The 14012-nt window shown below is 42.0% G+C and overlaps 1 protein-coding gene across 3 annotated transcripts in view; it reads left to right on the top strand.

Moving 5' to 3' along the window:
- Positions 1–2599: 2599 nt before the first annotated feature.
- Positions 2600–14012, top strand: part of LOC119737010 (ubiquitin-like modifier-activating enzyme 1) — a 33002-nt gene continuing 21589 nt past the window's right edge. The window contains exons 1-7 of one of the 3 annotated variants that reach the window (XM_038211068.1): positions 2600–2888; positions 5473–5595; positions 8305–8363; positions 9622–9790; positions 10964–11098; positions 12389–12586; positions 13290–13373. In XM_038211068.1, the coding sequence (XP_038066996.1) occupies positions 5473–5595; positions 8305–8363; positions 9622–9790; positions 10964–11098; positions 12389–12586; positions 13290–13373 (768 nt within the window). In that variant the 5' untranslated portion in view covers positions 2600–2888. Of the gene's footprint in view, positions 2889–3045; positions 3222–5472; positions 5596–8304; positions 8364–9621; positions 9791–10963; positions 11099–12388; positions 12587–13289; positions 13374–14012 lie in introns of those variants that run through there. The other 2 variants (XM_038211070.1, XM_038211069.1) reach the window with 2 other exon arrangements.

The raw sequence follows: 14012 nt of genomic DNA, 5'->3' as shown, positions 1-14012 counted from the left end.
CCGCCCCCTGCCACGCCCTAATGTTTACATTTTGGACTTCATACCACCCTTAGAGCTAGGACCCAGCTTTAGGCTACGCTTATACATGCACAGTAACGGTACGAAATGGCATGAGCGTGGGCGTCAGCAGGTAAGGGCCAGGGCCAGGACCAGGAGGGTATAGGTCCCGCTAGAAAAAAAAATATGCATATGAAATTACAGGCCGCCAACCTTTCATTTGTGTTTTTCTCACAGTACTCGTGACCGAGTTTGAATACCATCATGGACCTGGTTAAAATCATATCTAATTCGTTAATTAGCACTGATGGAAGGTCCATCCCGTCACCTCTAGCTCTAATTCTCGTTTGGAAAAAACTGACTTCTCCGATTTGCACGTCACTCGATCCGTTATAGGCCCCGCCCACCAATCTACAATATAATAACATGTTCCAGCTAAAGGTACTGTGCGCGTGTCTTTGGCCTTCACGCATGTCAGACTTTCGTAGCACGTCAGACATTAATCACGACTGTGATTGGTCAAAGCATCTTGGGCGGGGCTTAATGGGTAGGTACTATTCCCCGCCGGCCCTACCCGTGTATGTATATCAAACCTCTACTCTTCCTTTGCAAGACCGACAATCATGTTGTCTTTTCGTTCCTGCAGTTTGTAATAAAATACATGCCTTCTTATTTTAAACCCTCGCTCTAGATGTTTTGAGGATTTTTTTAATATTTAGGGCTACATAACAGGTCATAGACCTATTAGTTATAATTAGTAATTTGGCAATGTTGTCGGGAACATCGATGAAATCCCGCTGAACAGTCTGTTGATCAATTAAAAAAAAATTTGATTCGTAACCTAATTTGACTTTCTCGACTTCTTTTGTTTTGTCTTTTTTTTTCTTCTCTTCAATCATTAATTTGGACTGACCCTAAAGCCGAGTTTTGCGCGCCGCTGAGGGCGGGGTTGTTTGCATGTGATCTCCGATCGACGTTTCAGGGCGGGGGAACGAGCGAACCTTTCAATGGCATTGGGCTGAGCACGACCCATATATAAATTGCTTGCTTTAAAAAAAAGTAATGGACATTTGTGGCGTTTTCTACACTTGGTTAATTTTATTGGAAAATGCACTTCTATAAACATTTACAAATTTCCCGTGCTCTTCTGGACAACTGAGGGCGCTATTGCTTGTTCAAATTGAAACCCCAAAGTTGCTCATTGAACACAGTTGTGAGAAACGGTTTGCTCATATACTGCCATGTACTGACTCAAATTCTGGCGACTTTTGGTGCTGAAATAGCTGTAACACTGAGGTTTCTTTCCCTGAAATGACATCACAGTTTTGCTCAAGGATATGGAGATTTGCATAAACATAAAACAAAAAGGCAACAAAATATCCTTGAAAATGGCAAAACGAAAATTGAAAATATGGTTCAATGAAACACAAAGGTCCATTTTCAAGGATTGCATTAAAACAATTATATTGCAATGGGCCCTTTAAAACGATCAACCCTACCAAAATTTGAATTCTTTACTATACTCTAATTCCAGAAAATAGGAATTATACCCTCCTGATTTTTTAAACAATATGCTCCCAGCTTATTGGATTTTGTTTATTTTGCAATAGGTTACATAATCAGTGAATGACCGAGGACTTTTTTCCGAGTGACAACTCCTGGGACCATACCAAGAGGGTGTTTAAAGTCAAGCCTAGGCGTGGCCCTCGGAGTAATAAACACGGAAAGGAAGGCTTTCAATAAAACTTTCAAGGAAAACCTTGCTTATTACGTCTGGAAAAATGAAGATACATTTTCAGTTTGCAAAAACTAGTATACTTTGGTATACCTTACCAATTTAACGGCGCTGCTAAGCACAAAATGTGATTAGCACAAAACAAGTCTGGCTTATGAAAGCAGGTTACCAGCCAAAACTCCATGTGAAGTATATTGCTAGCTTGTAATTAGTATTCAGCTGTTGTTTGCTTGGCATGAAAATCACATGGAGTTTTGGCAGTTTTACATCACGGCCAGGGCCAGGGGTAAGTGAAGGAACGCGCACGCGCCCGTGGTTTTCTGGCCGTGAAGCCCCGCCCACTCAAGGGCGGATATCCGGAGGTACTAGGTGAAGCCAGGGGGGGGGGGGGGGGGGGGGGGCTAGGGGTCCATCCCCCCCCCCAATAAAAAAGAACCCCTTTTTTTTTTTTAAAGTGACGTCGCCATAAAGGCGGGCACTGCGTACACCATCTTTTCCTCGAAATAATTGCTCAAAGTGGTCAAAAATTGCCTCATGATCGCACCCGTACCACAGAGCATCTAGAATCTAAACGGTTTTTTTTTCGGGGCACCCCTCGCCGTCATTTTGGACCCACTTTTTGGGGGACCAAAACAATTTTTTTTTTGTGGGGGGGGGGTGGGGGGGGGGGTCTGGATCCGCCTTTGCGCCCACTTTGCACGTGGGAAAACAACACGCGAGACTCTTTAATGTCACAAATTACATGCCAACTGCGTATTCCAGCTACCCGCGCGCACCGTATTCCACGCCATGGCCGGGTACGCGACATAATAGAATAAAAATACGCGCGTGCACGCGCAAAGCTAGCAGCTATCGTGACGCATATTCCACGAGATGATCATGTTCAATGCGTCTCTTTTTCCAAGTGATTTTAATATTACAGCACTCGTCATTTTTCCCAATTGGTCATCCCCCGAAAATAGCACTTTTCATTCTCTAGAAAATTCTTTGAAAGTTTGAACACAAAAGGACGTACCTTGTCTGATTGGTACTTCTCACTTCACGTTGAATTCCAACGCAAAAATGAAAACCAGCGAAGGACCTGTCATCATGGCTTTCCCATAGTGCTTTGCGACCTGGTACATTTTTGCTTCTTCCGGTTCTTCGTTTTCTGACGGTGAGTGTCAAGAACTGTTCCCTTGTTTTACTCGCAATATATTCCATTTCATTCATCAAATATTGGTTGAGGAATTCACGAATATTTTCATGGGTATTTTTGAAAGAATTTGGTAAATTTTACTTTTTTCTTTGTTGCGCAATTTTTGATTGTGCGGTGGTCTAACGAAGCCGAAAAGCTTTGTGTGCCATCACGTGAGAATCGGTTTTTATTTTAATATCAAATTCTGAAGAGTTTATCCAAAAAACTTATTTCTTCCCACTAAAGAAATGATTGAAATATTCTGATACCATTTTGGTTACTTTCAATAAAAACTTAAATGACAACTTGAAGGTAAATATGGCGCCTTGCTTGGCCTTTGTGAACTTTTTCTGTTCCATTTTTTTTTTAATTGTTGCCCGGTTTCCGGACAGCCGACAGGAATGTCCTTTCATTAGTTTCAAGCTTCATAAAACATCGTCTTTTCGTTTTTAGTTTTACTTGCATCATGAAGTTAGAGTAGGCTAACATGAAGCCAACTCGCTTTTTTGACATATTTTGAATTAATGTGCTATCATGGCAATTGGTCATAGGCCCTATCATGCCTATTAATATTATGTATGTTTTAATCATCCGAAGTTTGACTTTGAGGCTTTGTTTTACATTTTAACATGTTAAATTAAGATGTAGGCTAGGTGGGTTAAACGTAATTTAAACTAAATTTTTGAAAATGGGTTTTCACTTTATTTTAAGAGATTTTTTTTTTTTTTTTTTTTTGCAGGAACTACAAATTATGTGTAATAAAAACAGGGGTCCTACATGTCCTACTGAAATGCGTCAATAAGCGTCAACAAGCATCAACGGTTGTCAACCCAGCGTCAACAAATTTTGTATAAGTTTTAGAACATCAAAAGACGTTTTCTATGGTAGAAATAGTGACAAAGGACACATTCATGATATAAAATAAAGTTAAAATTATTTTAAAAATTGTTTTTTTGAATGCGAAATGTACGAGTTTGTCGATTAGTGTTGGCCGCCATCTTGTTTTGATGGCACTGTACACTTCGCGCATTAATGGCTCTGTTCACGCATGCGTAATACAGCTAGCTTCACAACAAAACGGCGGCCAACACAAACTCAACAGAGTCGTTGTACGTTTCGCGTTGAAAAAAAAAAAAAATTGAAATAGTTTTTGCTTTAATTTATATGCTGAAGGTGTTCTTTGTTGCCATTTCTACCATATGAAGCTGGTTTTGATTTTCCAAAACTTCTACAAAATTTGTTGACGCTGGGTTGACGACCGTTGAAGTTTGTTGACGCCCGTTGACGCCAGTTGACGCCAGTTGATGCTTGTTGACGCATTTTATCTATGCATTTTGTATAAAGAATTTGTTTCCATATTATTAGTACTAGGGGTCTAGTTAAGGACATTTTGTCATGAATTGACATTGACCATTGTCATGATTGTAAAAACTCACCATGGAGGGGTGACCACTGCCTGAATCCTGCAAAATCCTCCGGTTATGACTGTCAATAGGCTGAGGCAGAGGCAGTGACATCCTGGAGCAGTGCGGAGGATGTCAAGTATAATCAAGGACTAAATTTATGCACGGCTGAGCATAAACAACACAAGGTCCGGCCCAAGACCTTGACACAGTGCGTACTCCGAAATCAGCAACGCACTTTGGCCATGTAACCTCAATCCTGCAAATTCCTCCAATTTGCAAAAAGGATTTTGGAGGATTCAGGGCGGTTAGGGTTTTAAGGCAGTTAGTCAGCACCGCTGTCTTAAGTAAATGGCATTTTGCTGGATAGGCACTGAACATGTGCAGTGACTGTTTTGGGGACTTGGGAAATTTTTACCTTGACAATCTTAGTCTGGCTCCGCGCCAACATTGCCATTGTGACTTCTGTCTAAATTTAAAAAAAAAAAACGCATCAGGATGTTGAATATTTATGTTTTTTTAAGTGAACAACTGAAAATGTCTGTATCATAACTTAACCATAACCGCCCTGAATCCTCCAAAATCCTTTTTGCAAATTGGAGGAATTTGCAGGATTGAGGTTACATGGCCAAAGTGCGTTGCTGATTTCGGAGTACGCACTGTGTCAAGGTCTTGGGCCGGACCTTGTGTTGTTTATGCTCAGCCGTGCATAAATTTAGTCCTTGATTATACTTGACATCCTCCGCACTGCTCCAGGATGTCACTGCCTCTGCCTCGGCCTATTGACAGTCATAGCCGGAGGATTTTGCAGGATTCAGGCAGTGGTCACCCCTCCATGGACCATATTCAAGAAACAACGGAGGAATTTGCAGGATTGAGGCTATATGCTATTTTTCCATGAGGCCAATTGGAGGATTTTGCAGGATTGAGGCTACATCCTAGCAAAAAAGGCCTAGGGAGTTAGGGTTAAAGGATTGTTTTTGCGCATTCTGAGAAGTGATATGCCTGTTGTCTCTTTTTTACAAAAAAAGTGACTGTTCTGTAGAAGGTCTTGGGAAGCAAGATGTAAATGTAGTTGATAGGACATTCATGTGTTACATGTGATTAACTGCCAAGATGTCACTGACCACTCTATTTCTTGTTTGTACCCTTTATGGCAGATGTCATCGAGACCTCGTGAAGATTTGGATAGCCTGTCTCCAGCCAGCAAGAAACTTCGACTTGACCCCGAGTCCCAGGTGCTAGCGGAACAGTCCAATAATTCGGTAGCTTCATCAGAGAGAGTAAGCAGTAATGACATACACTTCCGGCTACACTTTGCTCACACCCACTCCCCTGTTGTGGCAGTCAAGTCTGTTACGTCCATAGAGCTATTTTGAATTACTAGAGCGCTAACTCGTCATTCTGCGCGCGGAGACGCTTTGAAGCGGTCCGTGGCGCAGACATTTTGAATTCATGTGCGTGTTTGTAGAACATAATTAAATTAGATGGATTGAATTTTGAAAGTGTACTCTACATGCAACTCGCAAGTAGAAGATACGCAAACAACTTAAGTGCATCATGACGGTTAAAAAAAACGTGACGGCAAAAAGCATCTGCAGCGAATACGCGCACACGTTGGGCTGTTTGCGTAGAGCAAAATGACACACTCATTTGCTGATCTTGCGTTTCAGTTTTGGGCGTATTGGCTTCGGTAACGCACCGGTATGAAATACAAACGCAGATATGCAAATAGCCGTACAAAAGCCGTACAAAATTTCTAGGTCTCCATAGGTTTGTGCACAAACATGGATGCGCCCAGCAGGCATTACTTTGTACACGAAGTTAGCGCTCTATGGTTACGTCCCAACTACAGTCATGTGGGGCACAACAAGTCTATCAGTAGTCCGCACAAGTCCATCTCAAGTACATTACAAGTCATCTAGTCCCAAACTGGTCAACTGAACTGTGGTCAAGGAATTTCTTTGTTGGTGTTCCTCCTCTGTTTCTTTTAACCAGGCTTGCGATGAACTCAGCAACACTGCCTTTTCCATGGGCACTTTGTGATGGCTAAATTCAACAGATAGCTATTGCACTTACGACCTGTCTTAACCCTGCTATGCCCAGTGCAGTTGGCAGAGAATTATCAGACCTTTCAAAACATTTTAAATTTGCCTGACTAAAAGGGTTTTGAAAGGTGAAATAGTGCTGGAACTTTGAAACTTTTCAAAAGGTTTCGGAAGGTGAAGCAACTCTGTGGGCAAATTCAGTAAGTTGCCTTTCAATACCTTTCGAAAGGAATTGAAAGGTGCGGTAGTGCAGTAACAACAAATTCTGGAGGGTTTAAAAGGTCCTGCATTTTTTGTCCTCCAATTTGCCAGAACTCAGATTTTGAGGTGTTTTGAATGGTCTAACTACAGTAGAGTTAATACTGTACATGTAGTTCTGTATACATGTATACGTGTGCAAGCGCATAGAATGTGTGTGCATGTAAAATAGTGTTGTTGGTAAGCTACCCACAATGCTTTGTATTTCCTTCACAATATTTTGTAAAAACGATCTGGGGTCCCCTGTGCTCCTGGATAGGGAGAAGAGTACAGAAAAAAGTGTTAGCTTATCAGTCATCCGTACAGGGCAAAATTCAGAGTTTTGTACACAGAAACAATTGAATTTTTGAATCATTTAGTATTTGATTGTTCAAATTCGCACCCAATCGAATGTTCAAATCTTTGAAACATACCAAACAAGTTTTACGTGCGCAAGCCTAAACAGTGCGCACCAGTTCAGATATTGCCGCACGCGCCAGTCAGGAAAGTGCATGCACACGCCATTAAAATGGTCCACTAATCAGAATTTCCGTTCACAATGGCTCTATAGATATTAACCCTAACCCTGCCAGACGCAGCACAGTGCATCAGGTGGAAAAGTCTGGTGCACTTTGATGGAAAATGCTACCAACACCAGTGCAGAAACCGGCCACTTCTGAGACACTGAGAGCTAGTCCCATGGAACAATGCCCGAGTTGTATCCTGCTGCAGTGGGTGACCATAGACTCTGAGGCAGTTTGGCCTTGAGCCTTTTGACCTGATGGATCTTGCTACACTGGGCAGGCTTGTCACTTAGACAAGTGTTGCATGTTGCTGCGTTTGGCAGGGTTTCTAGCCAAAATACCCTGGAGGGTTAGGGTTAAGAAGGTCATTTTTGTATAGATACATTTGTTGATGCAGCTGACCAACTGATGCTTGGAACATTTTAAAGATGAAACACGATTAAAATGACGTCATGGGCATTTCTTCTTCATCCTCTTGAGACCGCTTACATGTGTTGAACATTCAGATATACTTGGTACAGCCCTAAATATCATCAAGTACCAGTTATCATTACTTTAAAACCCTAACTCCCTAGGCCTTTTTGCTAGGATGTAGCCTCAATCCTGCAAAATCCTCCAATTGGCCTCATGGAAAAATAGCATATAGCCTCAATCCTTCAAATTCCTCCGTTTCTTGAATATGGTCCATGGAGGGGTGACCACTGCCTGAATCCTGCAAAATCCTCCGGCTATGACTGTCAATAGGCTGAGGCAGAGGCAGTGACATCCTGGAGCAGTGTGGAGGATGTCAAGTATAATTAAGGACTAAATTTATGCACGGCTGAGCATAAACAACACAAGGTCCAGCCCAAGACCTTGACACAGTGTGTTCTCCGAAATCAGCAACGCACTTTGGCCATGTAACCTCAATCCTGCAAATTCCTCCAATTTGCAAAAAGCATTTTGGAGGATTCAGGGCGGTTAGGGTTAAGGACCCCATTCTTATATAACGTTACTAGACTCGCTGAAACAGCTGACTACATTACACTAAAAAGTGACATTGTGATATTTCTTGACACATCTGAACAGCTGGAAGTGACATCGTCTTGAATATCAGCAGGTTTAATCTTGTGGAAAGAGGGGCAGGGTTTTGATTTATGAGGGAAATTCATATTTGAGTGAGTTTTCCTCTTGTTCATTTCAGGGAGCCATGGCTAAGAATGGGACTGATGGCATCGATGAGAGCTTGTATTCCAGACAGCTGTAAGTGTGTTTTAGTTCTCTAGAATTAAAAGTACAATTTGAGTTTTCTGTACATTATGTATGTACATGTACATGTATGTATTTTCACCCACTCAAAGAACATGGGTTGCCACACACGTATGTACATGTATGAATGTCACATGTACAGAAATTTTGGCCATTTATATTAGCGTATAAATATTGGTTATACATGCAGGTATGGTTGGCAAGAATATAAATTTGTGATGCGATCAAGTTAAATGAGTCGTTTGTCGACCCCGGTCAAAATTTGTTTTTATTACAGATTTGAAACGAGCACAATCTCAGCATTACTGCTGTGAAAACTGCATGCTGTTACCATCTTTAGTTCAAAAATTATGGAAGTCGGAACACCAAGAGATGTGATGTAGAGATGTGAGGAATTGGCCCTACTTTGGCCTGTATCTCCAAATGAAAATTCCTGACAAACAACTCATGTAGCTTGATCGCATCGCATTTGTGAACAGTACTTAACAAGAACTTTCAGTCTGAGTTTTCGCAAATGAACCACAAAATTGACCCCCAAAAAAGTAGTTGTTTTTTCCATGTCATTCAGAAACTACTTAAGTTTACTCATTTAAGTCATTTACATTAACCCTTTTTTGTTTGATCAGTCACAGACAGTCACAAATTCAATCCTATTCCCCTGCCATACCTTTTACACATGCTAGTCACCAACAGTCATGACATATTTCAATAGGTATCGTGACTAGTCAAATTCCATCAACAGACCCAAGCAGGGACATGTACATGTACCGGTAGCTGGTAGGCACAGCTGGCTTATCAATCTCCTACAGTCAAAGCATACAAAATGAAGCTACATCAGGTGTCATAACAATCACGGCCAGTCAATCCTGCTTTATGAAGGCAGGGAGCACTCAACTGTTAAAAACAGTCACTTGATTTATTCTGACTGCTGGGCTGGCCTTGTTGAAATTGCCAGCCAGAGAGGGAAGGCTAATTAACCGATGGAAACGTGCATTGTCAGCCTGGTTAATTACTTGGATCAATATTGGTCAAGACCCCCATTGGTTTGTACACAGTATGCCAGGAGATCAAAATTTTGACTTTTTGTGACCTCTTAAATAGGAGAGTTAATGAATTCATGTGAAAGTAAAGTTTAGCCTTTTGTGCCTCAATTTCATCAGTATTAAAATGTCACGATTTTGATCAAGGTTAAGTGTGTTTGAACTTCATGTGTGATGTCAGTGTTATTTTTATCTTTTGTGTTTGTTTACAGCTACGTGCTGGGTCATGATGCCATGAAGCGCATGAATCGTTCCGATGTGCTCATCTCGGGCATGGGTGGGCTGGGAATCGAGATCGCCAAAAACGTCGTCCTTGGGGGTGTGAAATCTGTCACCATTCATGACGAGGGAAATGTCACAATAGAGAACTTAGCATCGCAGGTACGTTCCACGTTTACTGGTTAGCCAATTTTGGGGATAAACATCCAGAATTCCCAACTGCAATGGCACTTTTTTTTCTGTATTGTAAATTTCTTGAATTGAGATTTTCAGTATTTGTGAATCTTCTGAAACAATTAGCAAGTTTGGTTTTCAACTGCGCATGTGCACAATGGTATGGGTCACAGGCCATTCGAGATGATCGCACGATGCTTGCTACTACTTACGAGCAGAATGAACGTGAGCGTAACATGGAAGTTACAAGACACTTCCATTTAATCCAAAATGACCTTTGACCTGGACTACTTGATCGAGATACCGTACTGGCTTATTGTGGTAAAATATACACTTACGGGTTTTACCATACTAGTCTTTAACAATGCAAAACCCTTCAGGTTTTGCATCAATATCTTTGCCCATGGAGTTAGCACATACTGCAAAATCCTTTGTAATAATCGTGTGTGCATTATGCTGTGCCCTTCAAAATCCCTTCAGTCTCTTTGGACGAGCAGTTGGGTGGCCTGTCACACTCCACCGCACTCTACATGTTCGAGACGCAGTGCCTCTTTTGCATAGACGATCTGTCACTCGGCATACGTGTAGTTATTTCACATGAGAAAATTGGAAGGGTATTGAAGTGTGACAATTTTGATTTTAACCCTAACCGCCCTGAATCCTCCAAAATCTTTTTTGCAAATTGGAGGAATTTGGAGGATTGAGGTTACATGGCCAAAGTGCGTTGCTGATTTCGGAGTACGCACTGTGTCAAGGTCTTGGGCCGGACCTTGTGTTGTTTCTGCTCAGCCGTGCATAAATTAGTCCTTGATTATACTTGACATCCTCCGCACTGCTCCAGGATGTCACTGCCTCTGCCTCAGCCTATTGACAGTCATAGCCGGAGGATTTTGCAGGATTCAGGCAGTGGTCACCCCTCCACGGACCATATTCAAGAAACAACGGAGGAATTTGCAGGATTGAGGCTATATGCTATTTTTCCATGAGGCCAATTGGAGGATTTTGCAGAATTGAGGCTACATCCTAGCAAAAAGGCCTAGGGAGTTAGGGTTAAAGTAGGAGTATTAAAATAAAATACACCACTGTTTGTAACCGACAAATTCAGTTGAAACTAAGATATCCATATGTACATTCCCATGTCATGACTGTCTTTCCTTGCAGTTTTTCTTCACGGAAGCCGATGTGGGCAAAAATCGTGCGTTAGTGACAGAACCCAAATTGGCTGAGCTCAACACGTACGTGCCCGTCAAGGCAGAGACCAAACCTCTCTCAGAGGAACTCATCGGCAAATTCACTGTAAGTATTGATTTAATTAACCCATCGACATGGTGAAAAACAAAATCAACATGGCAGTCTACAACAATACGTGGTGAAAAACAAAATCAACATACCACCATCTACATGGTGAAAATTATATAACAACATACCACCGTGTAAACAGTGAAAAACAAAAATATACCGTACGTATTGATTTCAGAAAGTCATTTACCCTCCTAAGCATTATTCAAACTTGGGCTCTTTACTCAGATATGTGGAAAGTCACATCGAGTGTCTTTCTGATCTACATGTAAACACTGAAACTCTGGGTCAGAAACATTAACTGACTGTAATTGACCCCTTGTATCAAGCAACACTGGAATTGTATGAATATTGATGACATGAACTTTCCAAGGGTGTACTGCACCTGTCTACCTGAAGAAGGCATGGTCAGTGTTGTGGCACTACCCTAGTGGTGTGAATTTAGGGCTAGTACGGGAACCGGGTACCCTGAAGTAAAACACGGGTTCCTGTAAAAAAAAATAATTCAAATTCAAATCTCAAAAGTTGTCCGAAAGGCTTTATAGCTTTACGGTGTATACGGCAACTTTTGCGGGCATCGTCTATTGCATGTTAAAATGCACATAATCAGTCCTTCTGATTTGAGGCGTGCGATGGCACCCCCACGCCATCGCACGCCTAAAAGCTTCCTGAGAAGTGCTAGTAATCGCACGCCTGAATCCCTCTGTACCGCACACCTCGCCATAGATTTATGGCATAATTAAACTTAATTATATACGTAATTTGTGAAAAAAAGTACGTTGGTGAAGAGAAAATGGCTTTACTGTAAAACAAGATGAATATGATTAAAAAAAACCTGATTGTTCCCGCTTGGACCACAGAATCCCAAGCTAGAAAAATCACACGCCTACAAAAATCCAGGTGTGCCTTTTTCCACACGCCTGTGATTTTCAAATCAGTAAGACTGCATAATCATAAAATCTGTTTTGGCTTTCCATGCACATGTAGCCTGGTTTTCATTTTGAAAATGCCCAGAAATGGCATTCAAACCTTTCTTTCTCATCGTCTTGGAAGTTACTTAGTAATTTGTAAAGTTGGTTACGGGTACCCCATCCCATAATTGGGAACCGGTTCCTGACATCGGTAGGGGACAGGGTCTGCCGTACCACTCGGAACAGCTAAGCTGCCGGTATTACTTATTCTGGGTGTATTGTCCTTTGAAGTTGAAGTGCCAAGAATGTTCCATTGGGTGCAAGTGGTGGATTTTGAACAGAATTAACGTCAACACCCCTTGCATTTTACATACAGGTGGTAGTGTTGACCAATAGCAGCCTGGAGGCCCAGCTCAAGATTGGAGACTTCTGTCACTCCCGAGGCATCCACCTGATCGTGGCCGACACCAGGGGCCTCTTTGGCCAGATCTTCTGTGACTTTGGCCCGGATTTCACCGTGATCGACACAAATGGGGAGGAGCCACTGAGTGTCATGGTTGCAGCAATTACCAAGGTAGGTGTGGCTTGTGTCTGACCTTGGGGCGGGTTTTTTGAGTGATTGACACAAATGGGGAGGAGCCTTTGAGTGTCATGACAGCAGACGTTACCAAGAGGGCACGAGTCTGATCATGGGGGTGGGGTTTATAGAGATTGACATTAGTAGGGAGGAGCCTCTAATGGTCGTGGTTGCAGCCATTAACAAGTTAATTGTGGCTGGTGTTTGAATGTGGAGGCAGGGTTTATACGGATTGATATCAATGGGGAGGAGCCTCTGAGTGTCATGATAGCAGTCATTACCTATGTAGGTGTGGCGTGTGTTTGACCTTGAAGGCGGGGTTGAGAGTAATTGACACTAATTGGGAGGAGCCTCCGAGTGCAGGTGATGTTATTGCCAGGGTAGGTGTGGCTTGTGTTTGAACTGGGGGAGATTTAGAATGAGTGACACCACTAAGGTAGATGTGGTTAGCAGAGTGCTTATTATTGAAAACGACGTCTCATGTTTTCAGGGGTGAGCCAGCAACACATGATTGACAGTCATGAAAATGGAGAGGCAGTTTCACATTGTATTTTTAAGTCATGTCTTTTTCTTGTGACTATATCAATCCTTCTCTAATGCACTTAGAATATAATAAAATAGAAAAAGAATGTCCTTGTAAAAATAGACTGGGAACTGAGCTCTCATCACTAACTCTGTCTTTCCTCAACGTGTATTTTAGGAGGAGGATGCAGTGGTGACATGCCTAGATGAGAACCGTCACGGCTTTGAGTCGGGAGATTACATCAGCTTTACAGAAATCCAGGTAGGGTCGGTCCCGCCAGATCTCCTGTTAAATGTCACGTTTCCTCGGATCAGCTGATTTTCCCTGTCTTGAGCAACTAAAAAAACTAGTTAAGAAATCTTGAATGTTCTCTCTTAAATGTTTGTGCATTACTTCGACCATGTCCATAATGGACAGTGATGTGCAAGAACTTCAACCTTTGCTTAAAGGTATAGTCTGTCATTTGTAATTTGTGCATTTTGTGCGTTTGAAGCAACAAAAGTGCTCAAGATCTAAAGAAGGGTGCTGAACAACTAACCTGATGAAGTTTCAGCTCGGCTTTAGCTGTATATTTTGAGAAAAACAACATTCTAGGATCTCGATTTCAAATCAAAAGTTGCTGAATCATGTTTTGAATTGGGCCTGAATTCAGCTCCGAGACACGTTCTCACTGAGCCGATTGCAGCTACGCGATGTCGCGCACTGATCCGACGAATTATAGCAACCGCGCGGGCGTGTGCGTCGTGCTGAAGCTTGGCGCGCTTCGCCGAATAACAAAACAAAATACAAATTTGAATTTTCTACGGTGCTTCTTAAGAAGCACCATTGGAAAGGCCTTCTTTTGTTGATTTCTTCAAAATGACAGCTTGCCAGAAAGATTGAGTCAAACGGTTTCTTGTC

This window comes from Patiria miniata, unplaced genomic scaffold (assembly GCF_015706575.1).
Source record: "Patiria miniata isolate m_02_andy unplaced genomic scaffold, ASM1570657v1 HiC_scaffold_3, whole genome shotgun sequence".
Lineage (NCBI taxonomy): Eukaryota > Metazoa > Echinodermata > Asteroidea > Valvatida > Asterinidae > Patiria > Patiria miniata.
The sequence above is the reverse complement of the archived record's forward strand: the minus strand, read 5'-3'. Positions and strand labels throughout refer to the sequence as shown.